General features: G+C 39.8%; 1 protein-coding gene across 6 annotated transcripts in view; it reads right to left on the minus strand.

The window, feature by feature from the left end:
• XRN1 (5'-3' exoribonuclease 1) overlaps nucleotides 1-20,919 on the minus strand; it is a 203,556-nt gene that overhangs the window by 57,441 nt on the left and 125,196 nt on the right. For all 6 annotated transcript variants that reach the window (XM_014453186.2, XM_023751452.1, XM_014453187.2 and 3 more), the window contains exons 21-25: nucleotides 19,905-20,067; nucleotides 18,599-18,712; nucleotides 17,085-17,183; nucleotides 12,855-12,970; nucleotides 12,211-12,357 (exon numbers count right to left, since the gene is read on the minus strand). In XM_014453186.2, the coding sequence (XP_014308672.1) occupies nucleotides 12,211-12,357; nucleotides 12,855-12,970; nucleotides 17,085-17,183; nucleotides 18,599-18,712; nucleotides 19,905-20,067 (639 nt within the window). The remainder of the gene's footprint in view (nucleotides 1-12,210; nucleotides 12,358-12,854; nucleotides 12,971-17,084; nucleotides 17,184-18,598; nucleotides 18,713-19,904; nucleotides 20,068-20,919) is intronic.

A 20,919-nucleotide genomic window follows, 5' to 3' on the forward strand; every position in this document is an offset into this window, starting at 1 on the left:
GCCGAAACCCAGTTTGCTCAGTGGATAGAGCGTCAGCTGCGGACTGAAAGGTCCCGGTTTGATTCCGGTCAAGGCATATACCTGGTGCGGAGCCGGTCCATCCTTGCTGCTTGACACTGTCGCTGCAGGAAAGAAACATCTGCACAGCATATGTTTCAAGGGACCTGGCATATATAGCATATTGTTCTTAATATGTTTTCTCTCCTTAGCGCCATGTGTTTTAACCAAGGTCCCCTCTCGGTGGGGATTTTTCCCTGAGGTTAGGGAGGAGATACAACCCCTTAATTAAGTGCCAGGCGGGTAGTTAAGCTACATAATCTTTACTCCCTGGAATGGAGATAAGAAACGCCCTAACCTTTGGAATAGAAATTGACAGGATTAAAATCGGCTGGTATAAATACGGATGTAACAAGACAATAAACATCAGATCCTCATCAGATCCAGATCAGATCCCGACCAGAACTTTGGCTGGAGATCCTGGCTAGAGGTCCTGACTAGGCTGCTGATCAACTGAAGGCTGTCTTCGTGTCATTCCTTCTTCGCCGACTCCGTCCACACCTTTGGGGACCCATGGACCTGCTGGGGTTGGACCCCAGCACCTGGGTTGGGGGCACATCCCCAGTAGGAGATGTGCAGGAGGCAGCTGATCGATGTTTCTCTCTCATCGATGTTTCTAACTCTCTATCTCTCTCCCTTCCTCTCTGCAAAAAATCAATAACATATATTTTAAAAAAAAGAAAAGAATCAAGTGGAAATCAAGACTGATCTAGCTACAATAAAAAACACAATGGAAGGTTTCTACAGTAGACTAGAAGTAGAGAATCAAATTAGTGAGAAAGAAGACAGAGCAAAAAAACACATTGAATCTGAACAGCAATTGGAGAAAAAAAACTAGAAACCAGGAGGAGAGCTTAAGGGAGCTTTGGGACAACATGAAACGAAGTAACATCATATAATAAGGGTGCCAGAATGACAAGAAGAGGAGCAAGGATTAGAAAACCTATTTGAAGAAACAATGACAGAAAACTTCCCTGATTTGGGGAAGAAAAAGTCACACAAGCACAGAGAGTCCCAAACAACATGAACACAAAAAGACCCACACTGAGACACGTCACAAATACAATGGCAAACGTTAAGTACAAAGAGAGAGTCTTGAAGGCTGAAAGAGAGAGACAGAGTTACCTAAAAGGGATCTCCCATTAGATTATCAAATGATTTCTCAACAGAAACACATCAGGCCAGAAAAGAATGGAATGAACTGTACAAAGTGCTGCAAAACAAGGGACTAAATCTAAGAATACACTATCCAGCAAGGAAATAATTAAAAATTGAAGGTGAAATCAGGAGCTTCGCAGACAAAAAAGGCTAATGGAGTTTATCACAACCAAGCCAGCAATGCAAGAAATGCTAAAGGGACTGTTGTAAAAAGAAGAAATAGAAAGGGTAGAAGAAACACAGGAATAAAGTACAGAAATGGCTACAAACAAGTACCTATCAATAATAACCTTAAACGTAGGTGGATTAAATGCTGCAATCAAAATACATTGGGTGGCTGAATGGATAAGAAAACATGACCCATATATCTGCTGTGTACAAGAGACCCACCTCAGAGCAAGGGACTCACATGGATTAAAAGTGAAGGGATGAAAAAATATTTTTCAGGCAAATGGAAATGAAAAAAAAAAGCTGGTGCAGCAATACTTATATCTGACAAAATAGACCTCAAAGTGAACCCCATAACAAGAGATAAGGAAGGCCACTCCATAATACTAAAGGGATCGATACAACAAGAGGATATAACTCAGGTGAACATATATGCACCCAATGCAGGAGCAACCAAATACATAAAATAACTCCAGGAAGATATCAAGGGAGAGATGGACATCAATCTATATAATAAAAGCCTAAGCGACCGTTGTGGTGGAATGACCAGAATGATCCATGGCTATGATGCGCACTGACCACCAGGGGGCAGACGCTGAACGCAGGAGCTTCCCCTCTGGTAGTCAGCGCACTCCCACAGGGGGCGCGCCACTCAGCCAAAAGCCGGGCTCATGGCTGGCGAGTGCAGCGGCGGTGGTGGGAGCCGCTCCCACCTCCGTGGCAGCGCTAAGGAGCAGCGAGCCCGAGAAGTAAGGAGCAGAAGCAGGCGGGCAGTAAGTGCGAGGGGTCCTGGACTGTGAGAGGGATGTCTGACTGCCAACGTAGGCCTACTCCCCGCAGGTGGACATCCCCGAGGGGTCTTGGACTGTGAGAGGGCACAGGCTATGCTGAGTGAATCCCACCTCCCAGTGCACGATTTTTGTGCACCAGGCCTCTAGTACAATCATAATAGGGGACTATAATACCCCATTGATATCCCTGGATAAATCCTGTAGACAAAAAAATCCACAGGAAACAGCAATCCTAAATGACTCACTAGATCAGAGTGACTTAATTGACATCTTCAGAACATTTCACCCCAAAGCTAAGGAATATACATTCTTCTCAAGTGCACATGGGACATTTTCAAAGATAGATCACATATTAGGAAACAGGCAAAGTCTTTTCAAATTCAAGAAGAATAAAGTCCTATCAAGCATCTTCTCAGATCACAATGGCATAATATTAGAAATAAACTACAATAAAAACAATCAAACAAATTCAAACACTTGGAGGCTAAATAGCATGTTATTAAACAATGACTGGGTTGCCAAAGATATCAAAGAAGAAATAAAAACATCCTGAAAACCAAAGACAATGAAAACACAACAATCCAAAATCTATGGGACACCACAGTGAAAGTAGAACTGAGAGGTAAGTTCATAGCATTACAGGCCTACCTAAATAAATAAATAAAAATAAAAACTGGTAATAAATTATTTAACTCTACAACTTAAAGAATTAGAAAGAGAGCAACAAGAAAACCCAGAGTGAGCAGAAGAAAGGAAATAATAAAGATCAGAGTGGAAATAAATGACATAGAGACCAAAAAAACAATACAAAATATCAATAAAACCAAGACCTGGTTCTTTGAAAGGATAAACAAGATTGATGAACCTCTAGCCAGGCTCACCAAGAAGCAGAGAGAGAGGACCCAAATAAACCAAATCAGAAATGAAAGAGGCGAAGTAACAACAGACCCCACAGAAATACAAAGGATTGTAAAAAAATACAAACAACTCTATTCTAACAAACTGGTCAATAGAGAAGAAATGACATATTCCTAGAAAAATACAACCTTCCAAAACTCAATCGGGAAAAATAAAAAAATCTGAATAGGCTGATAACTATGGAGGAAATTGAAGCAGTAATCAAAAAGATTCCAGCAAACAAAAGCCCTGGGCCAGATGGCTTCACAGGGGAGTTTTACCAAACATTCAAAGAAGAACTAAAACCTATCCTCCTCAGACTATTCCAAAAATTTCAAGAGGAAGGAACACTTCCAAGCTCTTTCTATGAAGCCAGCATACAACTTAACAAAAGGAAGATAAACAATCCAATCCAAAAATGGGCAAGGGACCTAAATAGAACACTTTTTGAAAGAGGACATACAAGAGACATATGAAAACATGCTCAAAGTCACTAATCATCTGAGAGATGCAAATCAAAACAACAATGAGGTACCATCTCACACCTGTCAGAATGGCTATCATCAACAAATTACAAGTGCTGGTGAGGATGGGGAGAAAAAGGAACACTCTTGCACTGCTGGCGGGAATGCAAACTGGTGCAGCCACTGTGGAAAACAGTATGGCGTTTCCTCAAAAAATTAAAAATGGAACTCCCATTTGACCAAGTAATCCCACTTCCAGGAATATATCCCAAGAAATCAGAAACACCAATGAGAAAGGATATATGCACCCCTATGTTCACAGCAGCACAATTTACAATAGCTAAGATTTGGAAACAGCCTAAGTGCAAATCAGTGGATGAGTGGATTAAAAAATATGATACATCTATACAATGGAATACTATGCTGCTGTAAAAAAGAAAGAACTCTTGCCATTGGCAACAGCATAGATGGACACGGAGAACATTATGCTAAGCGAAATAAGCCAGTTGGAGAAAGATAAGTATCACATGATCTTACTCATTTGTGGAATATAATGAACAACATAAACTGATGAACAAAAATAGATCCAGAGACAGAGAAGCATTGAATAGACCGTCAAACTTCAGAGGGAAGGCAGGGAAGGTAAGAGATCAACCATGCATATAAGCATAACCAATGGACACAGACCACTAGGAGGGTGAGGGCATATGCTGGGGGGTGGGAGTGCCTGGGGAACAGTCAATGGGGGAAAAAGGAGAGACATATGTAAATACTTTAAACAATAAAGGATTAAAGAAAAAAAAGAATACACTATAGAAAAAGGATGAGAAGAGATAAAGGAAAGTAAGGAAATTGATCCAGAAGGTCTAGCTACAATCTGAAGTTCCAGAGAGAATAAAAACAGTATTTTCTCTCTCTATTTTAGCAATGGAGCTCTACGACATAAAATTAAGTTTCTATGTACGCTTCATAAAGGTAGTGAAGTAGGTAAACACTATGTTCATCTCCCCCCATGACAATTTCCAAATTGCAACTAATCTGTAGAACAGCCAACACTGAAAACTGCCTGAAGACTAGCTAAACAGATGTACTACAACAAAGGATATACAGAAGAAACCACATCAAGAATGGTAGGAAGGGCCAAAACGTAGAATGGGCTGGTCTCACGTGCGGCATCTGAACATTAGGAGGGGTATCTTGGATGTGGAGGTTCCCCCTGAGTAGCAAAGTATCCCAGTCACACCATGGGCTCCCCTAGACTAGAGACCAGTGTCAGGAAGAAAGTCCCCAAAATTTCTGGCTGTAAAAACCAGTGGAGATAGTGTATCAGCGGAACGGAGGGCTGTTGGAATTCTAGGCATTCCTCTTAAAGGGCCTGCACACAGACTTATTGGCAGATGGTCTCACTTTGTCTGAGCTCCAGCGCTGGGGCAGCAACTCAAAAGGTGCCAGGGACATACTAAAAGGAACTGAATTGTCTAGTTCCAGGGTGAGAGTTGAAGGGGCAGCTTTCTCCAGACACAACGCTGGCATATGCCACTGTACCTTTGCTGAGCCTTCTGCCACCCAGCCCAAAGGTGCAGGCTGAAGTGTTCACAGGAGCCATTGTTCCTTTGTAGAGCCATATCCCTACCCAGCTGGCAGGCACAGGGAGGCACCAAATCTGAACGACCAGTAACTTGGGTAATGCAGTTCACTCCTGCCCTGATGATTCCCTGAGACCACGCCCACCCAATTTGCAACAGGCTATATAACCTCTTTTGGCTTCAGTTACACAAAATTGGCTGGCCTTAGACAGCACTGGAGCACTTCCCAAGAGGCCCCAGAACTAACACACCTGTTGGCTGGCTTCAGATCACATCAACACCACCTAATCAGCTCCACAAAATGACACATTCAAAAAGAGAACTAGGCAGGCACCAGAGCACTGCTACAGCAAATCCTGGTACCTGTAGTTAGCCCTACACAGCAGCTCATCAGCTATAGTCCCAGCAATTCCTCACAGCCAGACAGCCTGTGGGCCAACCCCACCCACTGACACTGCAACAGCAATCACATCTCAACTACAACAGAAAGGCCCAAACAGCCGATACAAGAAACACTACTGGAGCACCCAGCTAAGGTGATGAAGGAGACTATGGCCACTGGGCCCTACACGACACCTACTATATACTAGTAAGGACACTCTACCAAAATTAGGAGACGTAGAAGATCTACCTAATACGTAGAAACAAACACAGGGAAGCAGCCATACTGTGAGGACAAAGAAACATGGCCCAAATGAAAGAACCAGACAAAACTCCAGAAAAAGAACTCACTGAAATGGAGACAAGGAACATACCAGATACAAAGTTCAAAACACTGATTATAAGGGTGCTCAAAGAACTTATGAAAAGGTTAGACGAACTTGGTGAGAACTTTGACAAAGAGATAAGAAACATCAGAAAGAACCAGTCAGAAATGAAGATTACAATAACTGAAATGAGCATACATTAGTTGGAGTCAACTGCAGATTAGATAAAGCAGAAGATCAAATCAGCAACTCAAAAAACAAGGTAGCAGAAAACACATAATCAGAAGAGCAAATAGAAATAAAATTATTTAAAAAAGTAAACAGCCCTGGCTGGTGGTGTTCAGTGGTTAGAGGGTTGGCCTGTGCACCAAAGAGTCACGGGTTTGATTCTGGTCAAGGGCATGTGCCTGGAGTGCACATTCAATCCCTGGCCCTGGTTGGGGCACATGGGTGAGGTAAGAAATCGATATGTCTCTCACATTGGTGTTTCTCTCTCCCCCTGCCCTTCTACTCTCTCTAAAAATCAATGGGGAAAAAGTATCACTGGGCAAGGATTAACAAAAATAAACAATTGAAAAACCCACACAGAGATAATTTAAGGGACCACTGGGACAATATAAAGCATAGCAATGTTCACACCATACGGGAACCAAGAGAAGATAAGAACAAGGAAATGAAAACCTATTTGAATAAATAATGATGGAAAAGTTCCATAACCTGGTGAAGGAAATAGAAATATAAGCCCAGGAAGCATAGATAGTCCCCAACAAAAGAAAATGAACTCAGAGGCCCACACCAAGACACAATATAATTAAAATGCCAACGGTTAAAGACAAAGAGAGAATCTTTTTCTCTTTTTAATTCTCACCTGAGGATATGTTGTTATTGATTTTAGAAAAGAAGGGGGTGGGGTGGGGAAGAGAGAGAGAGAGAGAGAGCGAAACACTGATGTGAGAGAGAAACATCAATTGGTTACCTCCCATAGGAGCCCTGACTGGGTATCAAACTCGCAACCTAGGTATATGCCTAGACGGGGAATTGAACCAGCAATCGTTTGGTATATGGGATGATGCTCCAAGCAACTAAGCTACCTGGCCAGGGCAAAGAGAGAATCTTAAAAGCAGCTAGTTATTATAATGCAGCTCCCATAAGACTGCCAACTGATTTCTCAACAGAAACTTTGTAGGCCACAAGGGATGAAAGTAATAAAAAGCAAGAACATATAAGGAAGATTACTCTACCCAGAAAGACTATCATTTAGAACTGAAGGACAGATAAAAGAGCTTCCCAGACAAGAAAAGCTAAAGGAGTTCACCACCAGTATTACAAAAAATGTTAAAGGGAGTTCTTTAAAATGAAGAACATAAAAATAATAAAAAATATAAATAATAAAATGGCAATTACATATTATAAATAATCAATCACTTTAAATGTAGATGGATTAAATGCTGTAATGAAAAGACAAACGGTGAATGAATAAGAAAAAAGACCCATATATATGCTGTCTACAAGAGACCCACTTCAGACTAAAAGACATACACAGACTGAAAGTAAAGGGATGAAAAAAAGATATTTTTTGCAAATGCAAATGAAAAAAATTTAGCTGGAGTAGCAATAGATATATTGGATAGACCTTAAAACAAAGGATGTATATAACAGGTAACAAAGAAAGACATTTTGTAATGGTAAAGGGATCAATTCAAAAAGAGGATATAACCCCCTGTAACCTTTCCATAACCAAAATAGTAGCATCTAAATAAATAAAGCAAATATTGAGACAAAGGGAGAGGTCAACAATAATACAGTCATAGTCGGGGACTTAACCACCCTAGTGACATCAATTGATAGATCATCTAGACAGAAAATCAACAAGGCAATATGATAAATTAGACCAGATGGATCTGATTGATATTTTTAGGACATTTCAATCTAAAAGCAGCATAATTTATATTCTTTTCAAGCACACATAGAACATTTTCTAGGGTAGATCACATGTTAGGCCACAAAACAAGTCTCAATTAATTTAAAAAGACTGAAACCATTCCAAGCATCTACTAGAATCACAGTGTTATGAAATGAGAAATCAATTACAAGAAAGAAACTGAAAAACACACAACGCATAGAGGCTAAATAACATGATACAAAACAATCATTGGGTTAACAAAAAAATTGAGGAAGACATAAAAAACTATCATGAGAGGAATGATAATGAAAATACAACAAGCTTAAAAAATCTATAGGCCACAGCCAAAGTAGTTCTAAAAGAGAAAATCATAGCAATACAGGACTATCTCAAGCCAAAAAAATCTCAAAAAATTTAACCTTACACCTAAAAGAACTAAACAGAAATCAATAAACAAAACCCAAAGTGAGTAGAAGGAATAAAATAATAGAGATCAGAGCAGAAATAAACAAACTTGTGTCCAAAAACACAACATAAAATATCAATGAAACCAACAGCTGGTTCTTTGAAAAGATAAAAAAAAATTGATAACACTTTCATCAGAGTCATGAAAAAGTAAGAGGACCCAAATAAATAATATTAGAAATGAAATAGGAGAAATAACAACTGACACCAAAGAAATAGAAAGGATTATAAGAAAATACTATAAACAATTATATGTCAACACATTTAACAAACTGGAAGAATTAGTTAAATTCCTAAACACACAATCTTCCACGACAGAAGCAAGAAGAACCAGATAATCTAAATAGACTGATTATGACCAATGAAATCAAATAAGTATTCAAAAAACTTCTAATAAAAGTCCTGAATAAGTAAATTAAAAAAAATATTCAGAAAAAATTTAACACCTATCCCCCTCAAACTATTCAAAATTGAAGAGGTAAGAAGGCTCCAAAGCTCATTTTACAAGGCTAGCATTTCCCTGATTTCAGAATCATACAAACACATTGGAAAAATAGAAAACTACAGACCATTATCCCTGATGGAACATAGATACAAAAAGTCTCAACAAAATATCTGCAAACCAAATTCAGCAAAACATTACAAAGATCATACTCCACGATCAAGTGGGACTTATTTCTCGGATTCAAGGATGGTTCAATATTCACATGTCAATTAATGTTATACACTACATAAATAAAATGAAAATAAAAACCACATGATCATATCAATAGATGCAGAAAAGGATGTGACAAAATCCATTATCCACTTATGATAAAAACTCTTAGCAAAGTGGGAATAGAGAAAACATAACCTCAACATAATTAAGGCCATATATGACAAAACCATAGGTAACATCATACTCAATGAGGAAGAGGTAAAGCAGTTTTTCTTATGATTAGGAACAAAAAAAGGTTGTTCACCCCTTCTATTTAACATAGTACCGGAAGTCCTAGCCATAGCAATTAGACAAGGAAAAGAAATAGAAGTTACCCAAATTGGAAAATAAAAAGTAAAATTATCATAATTTGCAGATGACATGATATTCTATGTATAGAATCCTAAAGATTGTAACAAAAAAGTATTAGAACTGATAAATGAATTCAGCAGAGTAGCAGGATACAAAATTAATATTCAGGAATTGGTTGCATTTTTATAGTCCATTAATGAACTATCAGAAAGACAAATTATTTACAATTGAGTCAAAAAATAAAATACCTAGGAATAAATTTAACCAAGGAAATAAAAGACCTGAACTTGAAAACTATTAAGACATAGAAGAAAGAAAGTAAAGAAGATACAAATCAATGGAAGCCTGTACTGTGCTCATGGACAGGAAGAGTTAACATCATTAAATATCCATACAACCCAAAGCAATCTATAGATTCAATGCAATTCCTATCAAAATACCAATGGCATTTTTCACAGAACTATAACCTAAATAATCCTAAAATTTATATGGAACCACAGAGGACCTGAAGCCAAAGCAATCTTGAGCAAGGAAAACAAAGTTGGGGGTATCATGCTACCTGATATCAAATTATAGTCATCAGGCTATAGTCATCAAGACAGCATCTTCTATAATAATCTATAATAATAAAAGCATAATATGCTAATTAGACCAGACGTCCTTCTGCCAAGGCTGAGTCAGAGGCAGCTCGAATTTCATGCATTGGGCCTCTCGTGTTGGCATAAAAACAGACACATTGATCAGAGGAGCACCCAGGAATAAATCCAGGCATATATGGTCAATTTTTGTATGACAAATGAGACAAGAATACACAATAGGATAAAGACAGTCTCTTCAACAAATGGTGTTGACAACATTGGGCAGACACATTTAAAAAATAAAACAACACCATTTTTTACACCACATACAAAAACAAACTCAAAATGGATGAAAGATTTAAATGTAAAACTTGAAACCATAAGACTCCTAGAAGAAAACATAGGCAGTAAACTCTTTGATATCACTCTTAGTATTGTCTTTTTCAGTATGTGTCCTCGACACAGAAAAATAAAAGAAAAATTAAACAAATGAGACCACATTAAGCTAAAAAGTTTTTGCACAGAGGAAAAAAATAAATAAAACGAAAAAGACAATCTACTGAATGGAAGAAGATATATGCCAATGATACATCCAACAAGGGGTTAATATTCAAATTTTATAAAGAACACAATTTAACACCAAAAAAGCACAAACAATCCAATTAAAAATTTTATAGAGGACCTGAATAGACATTTCTCCAATGAGGACATGAAAAGATGTTCAACATCACTAATCAACAGGGAAATGCACATTAAAATCACAATGAGACATCACCATAAACCTGTCAGAATGGCTACCATCAAAAAATCAACAAACAACAAGTGTTAATAAGGATGTGGAGAAAAAGGGAACCTTAATGCCCTATTAGTGCAATTGTAAATGGGTGCAGCCACTATGGAAAACAGTATAGAGGTTCCTAAAAAAATTAAAAACGGAATTACTATATGACTCAGCAATGCCATTTCTGGTTATTTATTAGAAGAAATCCAAAACACTAATTAAAAATACACCTCTATATTCATTGCAACATTATTTACAATAGCTAAGATATCAAAGTAACCCAAGTGTCCATTGATAGACAAATGGATAAAGATGTGGTACATATCCTATCTAATAAAGAGGGAATATGCTAATTGACCCTTACACTGTTGCAAAGATGGCGGCACCCACAGCCAATAAGGAGGGAATATGCTAATTGAGTGCCCCACCCTCAAATATGGTGGTGCCCACAGCCAATAAGGAGAGAATAAGCTAATTGACTGCCACGCCCTCAAAGATGGTGGTGCCCATAGCCAGTAAGGAGGGAATATGCTAATTGACTGCCACGCACTCAAGGATGGCAGTGCCCACAGCTAGTAAGGAGGGAATATGCTAATTGACTGCCATGCCCTCAAAGATGGTGGTGCCCATAGCCAGTAAGGAGGGAATATGCTAATTGACTGTCACACCCTCAAAGATGGCAGCGCCCACAGCCACAAGATGGCGGTGCCCAGCCCCCTCAGCCCCGCCTGGCCTTGCCGTGCACCTGCCTCCAGAGTCCCCCAGGCACCTCAGCCCCCCAGCTGCCCAGGGCTGGCCCGAGGCTCAGGTAACCAGGGCTGGCCAAGGCTTGCGCTGCCAGCAGTGGCAGCAGCAGAGGTGTGATGGGGGCGTCACCCTCCCCTGATCGCAGGGTCACCTCCTGCCCCAGAGGGCTCCTGGACTATGAGAGGGGGCAGGCTGGGCTGAGGGACCCCTCCTCCAGTGCATGAATTTTCATGCACCAGACCTCTAGTATACTATGAAATATTACTCATCCATAAAAATGAATTAAATCTTACCATTTGCGACAGTATAGATGAACCTAGAGGGTATTATGCTAAGTAAAATATGTCACAAAGACAAATACCATATGATTTCTCTTATATGTAGACTCTAAAACACAAAATAACAAACAAACAAAACAGAAACAAACTCATAGGTACAGAGAACATTTTGATGGTTGTCAGATGAGGGAGTGTTATGGGTAGGGGTGAAAAAGGGGAAGGTATTAAGAAGTACAAATTGGCAGTTATAAAAATAGTCTTGAGGACATAAAGTACAGCATAGGTAATATAGTCAATAATATAGTAACAACTATGTATAGTGTCAGATGAGTACTAGACTTTTGGGGATGAGTACTTTGTAAGTTATATAAATCTCTAATCACTACGCTGTATACCTGAAACTAACATAATATTGTATTTCAACTGTAACTAAAATTTTTAAAAGAAATTAAAATAGGTAAATAAATCTCTGCTAATGGTAAAAATAAGTTTATATGTAACACATGTCAAATTTTCCTAAAAGAAACATTTTCCCTCTAAAACTGTTATCAGCAAGGCAAAATTATTATTATTATATTCCTATGTTTCTGGATGCCTACTGGGATCTTATTTAGCACTTACCTCTCTATGTACTCTGCAAGAAGTTGTTCGGTGGCAGATGAATACATCCACTCATTTCCAACTTTCTTAGTATATCCTGGTACCTCCTCATTTTTCTTGTTGAACTTGAGATTCAAACCCACATTTGCTTTATGGTCTCCGTGAGGGCTGAATTTAAACCACACACACACACACACACACACACACACACACACACACACACATTTTAAAATTTTGTTGAAAGAACAAAAAGTTTTGATTTCAAATCTTAGAAAAAGTTAGTTTTAATTGTTCTATATTTTAGTTATCATGGTTATTTCTGAAGTAGCAGTAATTGAAAAAAATAGAGGAAATCCAAGTTAAGAAAGCATAAGTTAACAAAGATTATATAATTAGAGAGGAGAATGATATAGGAAAATATACTATTGAGATTCACACACACCTTGATACCTTTTTTCAAGGTTCAATATACTAGCTGCAAAAATAACAACTGTCTTTTCAACCACCTATAACATGCCATTTAGAGAAAATATCACCATCAGAGAAATTTATGTAAAATTTTTAAGGAAAAGTCAGAGAAAATGTATACTAAAATATTGATCATTTTATCTTTATCATTCAATTTTTTCTGCCACTTTAAGTAAATTTCTTTAACATAAACTTACTTTCTCCTAGATCCTCTTCCAATAAAAATACTTCCTGTAAACCTTGAAACAAGGTATCCACTCACTCCAAGGCGACTGGCCAACACATATCCTGGGTTGTACTTTATGGAATATTTCTTTAAATATAAAAACAAAAAGGTCAATTATAGAAACGCAAAGCATTAAATGTTATTTCTTTATGTTTAAAATTTGGAGATAACCAAGACATGACTAACCATTGTATTGTGGCTATATAAGAATTCTCAAAAGTAAATGATCATTTCGCTACCCTCTTTTTAAAAAGGATCTGTAAGCAGAATCTTTCTGCACCTTCCCTTCCTTAAAGGATAGAATTTCCAAGGACAGGTGAAAGGAAGAAGAAATATACAGTTTGTGAAATGTCTCAAGAAATAAACTCTACAGTAAGTAATAAATGGCGAACAATGCAGGCAAGAATTAAATGCTTAAAATAAATTTTCATATTGCAAGTAGGGCTTAGTAAAGTACCTGGGAAAAAAATCAGGCCTTGATAATTATTACAATGAATTAAAACACGAGTATGTCATCAAAATAGCTGCTGCTGAGCGAAATTAAAAGTATACTCTGCCCTGACCTAGTCCTGGGTTTGATTCCTGGTTGGAATGCAAATGGCAGGCAACCAATTGATGTGTCTCTTTCACATCCATGTTTCTCTCTCCCCAACCTCCTCCCTCCTTTCCACTCTCTCTAAAAAATCAATGGAAAAAAATATCCTCTGGTGAGGATTAAAATATGTATATGATATTTATATCATATATAGATATAAACAATACTTGTTTCCCCTAATATTTATCACATGAAAGTAACAATAATTTCTAACATAATTTACATAATGATAATACATACTTATTTATATTTACATGAATCATATAAATGTTTTATATTCATGTTTTATTTTATATGAATATAAGGATATTTTATCACCAATAAATACAAAATTTCCAGAGAGTAATTGGTAAGGAATTAATTCATCCACTGTTATTTTTTTAATGATCATGTCTATAGTCACTCCTAAGTGGATAAAGATTTTTAGTGTCCTGGAATATAAAGTTACCATTAATAGGCTAGTCAAGAATATGACACAATTTTGCCACTAAGAACCTTATCAGATTTAGAAATAATACAGACAAATCAAGTATGCTTTCCAGAATAGATAATAAAAATTAAGGTAGCAGGTTCTCTATCACAGGTAATTATCACTTTTTTAATAAGCATCTGGAAATGTGTAGGGGCACATCATGTTACAATGCCCTGGCTGGTATGGCTCAGTGGACAGAGCACTGGCTCGTGTACCAAAGGGTGGTGGGTTCAATTCCCTGTCAAGGGCATGTACCTGGGTTGCAGGTTCGATCCCCGGCCCCAGTCGGGGCACATGCTAGATGCAACCAATTGATGTGTCTCTCTCACACTAATGTTTCTTTCTTTTACTCTCTATCTCTCTCACTCTCTCCTCATTTCTTTCCACTCTCTCTAAAAATCAATGGAAAAAATATCCTCGGGTCAGGATAAAAACAACAACAAAAGGCACAGGCTACTACTACTCAGTGTTCAGGGGCTAAGGATGTCAACTGTCCTACCAGATAAAGGACTTAACTGTCTTGCCCAAAATACCAATAGTACTCCTTTTGAGAAATATTGGGTTATGGTATAACTAAAATTATTAAAGTCACACAAACAGCCCTGGCTGGTTTGGCTCAGCAAATAGAGTGTCAGCCTGCAGACTAAAGGAACCCAGGTTCGATTCTGGTCAAGGGCACATGCCCAAGTTGCAGGCTCGATCCCCAGTAGGGGGCGTGCAGGAGGCAGCCAATCAAGGATTCACTTTCATCACTGATGTCTCTATCTCTCCCTCCCCCTTCCTCTCTGAAATCAATTAAAAAAATTACACAAACATCCTAGAAATTGTAAAATAAATAGGTGAGACCGTTAGGAGAGAGAAAGAAGGCTTGAGTAAAAGTTAAAGAAGGTATGTAAAGAGAAAGTACACCTAGAAACACTATACGCTAGAAGTGGGAAGGTGCCTGCAGGTCTAGAAAAAGCTAGGCATGAAGGAATGAATGCAAGTTTTTCCACCTCCACTGACTCCCAGAACAGAGCTACAGCTTTTTACCTAATGGGCCACTGTCCCCATTTCCTGAATGTGCTTGGAGGATTCTTCCTCTAAGAGGCCTAATGGTAAGATTTTAGGAACTTTTCTGCCTTCCATAAAGTTTCCTCATGGGTATGCTGATGCCTAATGCCATACGTTCATTCCACAGGATATAAAACTTTAGATTTTATCATTAGATAAAATAAAAGTAGCAATAGCTGGCTGCTTGTGAATTAATTTTAGTCAAGTTAATTATCCAATAAATAAGAAAAATGACAGATATATCAGGATCTTCTCCCTATTTTAACAGGGAAATCAGAAAGAGGACAGTGAACATCTTTGGAAAAAAAGGTCCTGAAAAAGGGTGCTGTGACCTTAAATGCAATTTCCAAGTTTTCTCTAGGGACTATTCATCTTTAGCTGAGTAGAGACATTTAACTTGTGTAAGAAGGCCATATGTCACTTGTAAATATAAAATGCAGGCTTTGATTATCAAGCATTTAAAAACCCAAGTCTATTCCCAGAGGGTATGCTAATCAACGTGCTACTTATAAGTTCGAATACAATAACCCATAGTAACCATTATAGATTAATAATGGGATTTCAGTGATTCCCCCCGCCCCGTCAAAGTTCTACATGAAGTTCTAAGCAGACTCCACATTTATCTACACTAATAAAAGAGAAAAATGGTAATTGGCGTACGACCGCTACCCTTCCCATTGGCTAATCAGCGTATCCTTATGCAAATTAACTATCAGCCAAGATGGCGGCCGGCAGCCAGGCAGCTGGAAGCGAACATGAGGCTTGCTTGCTCCCGTGACTGCAGACTCCAACGTTCCTCGCCTGACTTGCCGGCCTCTGAGCTGGCAGTTTGAAACATTCTAACAAATATAGCCGGCTGGGATCTCAGAGCTGAAGTTATACATTGTTTCGATTATAGAACGGCAAACAAACCAGCAGCGAAAGCCTCAGAGCTAGAGCCAGAGCTAAAGCTGGCCCAGAAGAAAAAAAAAAAAAAGAAAAAAAGGAGTGGTTGGGAGCTCCAGTCAACAACCACCAGCCTGAAAGCAGCCCTCAGCCCCTCACCCAGACTGGCCAGGCACCCCAGTGGGGACCCCCACCCTGAAGGGTGTGTGACCAGCTGCAAACAGCCCTCAGCCCCTCATCCAGGCTGGCCAGGCACCCCAGTGGGGACCCCCACCCTGATCCAGGACACCCTTCAGGGCAAACCAGCCGGCCCCCAGGCCTCTATCCTATATAGTAAAAGGGTAATATGCCTCCCAGCACCGGGATCAGCGGAGCCATGAGGCCTCCTGGCACCAGATCAGCATGACAGGGTGCAGCGCCCAAACCCCCTGATCGCCCTTCGGCTCTGTGTGTGGCGCCCCAACCCCCCCCCCCCCCTGATCGGCCCTGCTCTGTGTGTGACGGGGTAGAGCCATAACCTCCCCATCGGCCCTGGCCTGAGTGTGACAGTGGTGGCGCCCCAACCCCCTGATCCGCCCTGGTGTGTGTGTGACAGGGGGCGGTGCCCTAACTCCCCTATCGGCCCTACTCTGTGCATGACAGGGGGCAGTGCCCCAACCCCCTGATTGGCCCTGCTCTGTGCATCACAGGGGGTGGCTCCGCAACCTCCCCATTGACCCTGCCTTGAGTGCGATAGGGGGTGGTGCCCCAACCCCCCAATCAGCCCTACCCTGAGCGTGACTCAGGGTGGCATCACAACCTCCCAATCCGCCCTGCTCTGTGCATGACAGGGGGCGGCACCCCAACTCCCCAATCAGCCCTGCTCTGAGCCCGACCAGGGGCTGCACCTAGGGATTGGGCCTGCCCTCTGCCACCCAGGAGCAGGCCTAAGCCAGCAGGTCGTTATCTCCCGAGGGGTCCTAGACTGCGAGAGGGCACAGGCCGGGCTGAGGGACCCCCCCTTCCCCCCCGAGTGCACAAATTTTTGTGCACCGGGCCTCTAGTTTTTAAATAATACTAGATATAACTGTAAGGAAATTTAATTAGTATTAAATAAAATATTTGCAATAAATTCCAAGAAGTTGGCAAAAATATCATTCTAATATTTTTTAAAGTTCATTAATTCTAAATTAAACAATATGGACTATAGTACTCACATGCTGGTTCTGTATTAAAGCATCAAGATTGGGTTCACATGGAATGCTGAAAACCACACGAATCCTACCTTCTGTAATCACATCCCCTGAATCCTGAACCTTGGAGAAAAAAAAAATCACAGTAGGTTTTAGTCTCTTTCACTACATTTTACTCACTTGATTTTTCTATTTATTTGAACAGTGTTTATTATTTCTGAAATACAGTAAGACAATAAAGTTGGATAGTGGAAATTCTCTTGGAATTTTTGAGGGAATGTGATTATACTGCAAATTTGAGTCTACATTGTTTAATAGGTGTTAACCAGTCTCTCTTTTTTTTTTATTAACTTTTAATTTGCAAATAATTTCAAACTACCAAGAAGTTGCAAAACTAAAAACAAGTCAAAGAACAATTGAAAAACATTTACCCAGATCAACCTACTGTTAACATTTTACTCCATGTTTTAACACTTGTGCTTTGTATGCATATTTAAATATATATAATTACTAGAGGCCTGGTACACGAAATTTGTGCACTGGGGGAGGAGGATGGTGTCCCTCAGCCCAACTTGCACCCTCTCCAATCTGGGACCCCTTGGGGGAAGTCCGACTGCAGTTGGACATCCCTCTCACAATCCAGGACTGCTGGGTCCCAACTGCTCGTCTGCCTGCTTGCCTGCCTGCTTGCCTGATTGCCCCTAACCGCTTTTGCCTGCCAGCCTGATCACCCCCTAACCACTCCCCTTCCAGCCTGATCGACGCCTAACTGCTCCCTGCCGAAATGATTGCTCCCAACTGTCCTCCCCTGCCAGCACAGTCGCCCCCAATTGCCCTCCCCTGCTGGCACGGTTGCACCCAACTGCCCTCCCCTGCAGGCCTGGTTGCCCCTAACTGCCCTCCCCTGCCGGTCTGGTAGCCCCTAACTGCCCACCCCTGCAGGCCTGGTCATCCTCAACTGCCCTCCCCTGCCGGCCTGGTCACCCCTAACTGCCCTACCCTGCAGGCCTGGTTGTCCCCACTGTCCTCACCCCCCTGCAGGCCAGGTCCCCCCAAACTGTTCCAGATATGACCAGTAGGAGTCCCTTCAACCTGGTTCCTGTGACTATGTGATACCCTCTCATCATTTGCACAAAAAGATAAGTAGCAAAGACACATATGTGTATGTACAGGCATATATGTATATTTGCATGTGCCTTTTTCCATGTGAGAACTGGACCTTCCCAAAACATTAATACATCTATAAATTCATTAACCCAATAATACATCTAAAATAACTATAGAATTGATTCATATATACCACAATATACTACTAAAGAGAGCAGGATTTGAATTCTTTTTTATCCCCACCTCCTGACCCCAACATGCTTAAGACTAAAGATATATAGCCAAATACTATGTTCATTAGTTAGATGAATGAATTCTTTCTTATTTTTACACTTCAGTATTACTTTCTATTTTACACTTAAGTGAAGAAAAGGTAAAGAATTGTATTAATTTCAAACCAGAGAGAAATTTAATTAGTAACAGTAACTAACTTCTCCAGCACAGCCATAATAGGGGGTTCCCAGCATAAAGACCATACTTCTAGGAGGAAACAAGTCATCCAAAGTTTTGATATTGGAGAAACGGGAATCAAAAGCTCGGATGTCCTATATAGAATAAAATATAAAAGTAAATCATCACAGTCAAATCTTTCATAGATTGTACACAAGTTTTTTTCCTATGGGACTATGGCTATATTACTTATAAATGTCAAACGCAAAGACTGTCTACATACCAATACTGGCAGCTAAAATTTATTGACTGCTTTTAGGCATTGCACACTTTTATTAGTTCATTTTATCCTTAAGACAACCCTCTGTGGCAGAGACCATTATTAATTATTAGCCCCACTTTAGAGATGAGGAGACTAAGGCACAGAAAGAGGGTGAATCTTGCCCAAGGTCATATAGCTACGAAGTCAACTTAGGCATCTGTGCTCTTAATCACTACACTGTAATGTTTCCCCAAAATTACAGGATCACTACATGCTTTAAAAAATGTTATCCCCACACTACATCTAAGATTACAAACACAACAACAGCCTTTTGCATTTACTAATTTATTTAAGGCAAACATTTTCTTTTGAGAATAAAAATCTAAAAATGCAAAGGTATAAGTTAATGCTGAGATTTTTCTTTTAGAGATTAAGTTAAAAATAAATTAGCCCTGCCCTAGTGGCTCAGTTGGTTGAACACTGTCCCGTGCACCAAAAGGTTGCAGGTTTGATCCCCAATCAGGGAGTGTATGATAGGCAACCGATGTATGTTTCTCTCTCATTCTACCCCTCCCCCACCATCTCTCTCCCTTCCTCTCTCTAAGCATGTCCTCGGGTGAGGATTAAAAAAAAAAAAAAATTTGCTGAAACCGGTTTGGCTCAGTGGATAGAGCGCCGGCCTGCGGACTGAAAGGTCCCAGGTTCGATTCCGGTCAAGGGCATGTACCTGGGTTGCGGGCACATCCCCAGTGGGAGATGTGCAGGAGGCAGCTGATCGATGTTTCTCTCTCATCGATGTTTCTAACTCTCTATCTCTCTCCCTTCCTCTCTGTAAAAAATCAATAAAATATATTTAAAAAAAAAAAAATTAAAAGGACATGTTCCTAACCACAGAGTGTCTGAGGATGTAATCTGCCTTTTAAAAAAGACAATATTTTGCAAATTATATTAAATAATAGTTTCCATTATACATTGATATATTACTCTTTTAATTAGAAGCCAATGTTAATATGATATATAGAGTGTCTTTATACAGTGTGCAATAGTGTACACTAAGATATAATTGAGACCTGATGGAGACTTACCTTGACAACAGCTTGATAAACAAAGGGAAGAACTTGTTTTGACCATTGTTTCTCTAGACGAACTTCACCATTTTGATTTATTTGATATCTATGACCTGTGAGTAACTGAGCATATACAACTGCAGATGTTTCATTAATTATTATTCCTTTTCTTCTCAGGTAGCTAAAAGAAAGAATAAAAAAGAAATATAGATATGTATGAGTGTGTATATAATTTAGGATGACAATCATCCTCCAAACCACCAACTCATATTCAAATGCTTAAATAAATTTTAAATAAATATGCTAATAATTCTAAGTACTTAAGACTTTTGCATTCGTTTTTTTACTCTCTGAATACCTATCCCAATGTCTGTGAAATTAAATGAGAAGTCACAGAACTATAAGAAACTCCTATGTTTTTTACACCAGGAAGGCTATCATATAAAAAATGAAAACAAGTGTTGGAAAAGAAGTGGAGAAATTGGAACATATATATTGCTGGTAGGAATGTAAAATGGTGCAGTCACTGTGTAAAACAGTTGGGCAGTTCCTCAAAGAGTTAAACATAGAATTGCCATATAGTTCAGCAATTCCACTTCTAGGTATATACCCTAAGAACTAGAAATGGATACTTAAATATCTATCTATCTATCATCTATCTATCTATCATCTATCTATCTATCTATCTATCTATCTATCTATCTATCTATCTATCTATCTATCTATCCATCCAGCAACCATAACGCTGTAACGACCTGAATGACCAGTCGCTATGACACCCACTGCAGCCAGTGAACCTTTGTAGGCCCCTCCCCCAGCCGCCCCACCCCTGATCAGCCTCTCCCACCCTGATAGGGGGGCAGAGCCGGTGGCCAACTCCTCTGTGCCCTTCCCCCTGACTGGCCCCATCCCTGATCGACCCCCCCACACAAATAGGGGGCGGGTCCGGCTGGCAAACCTCCTGCAGGCCCACTCCTTGGCCAGCCCCGCCCCTGATGGGCCCCCACCACCCTGATCGGCCTGTAGCCCCTCC

This window comes from Myotis lucifugus, unplaced genomic scaffold, assembly GCF_000147115.1.
Source record: "Myotis lucifugus unplaced genomic scaffold, Myoluc2.0 scaffold_21, whole genome shotgun sequence".
NCBI classification, from domain to species: Eukaryota; Metazoa; Chordata; class Mammalia; order Chiroptera; family Vespertilionidae; genus Myotis; species Myotis lucifugus.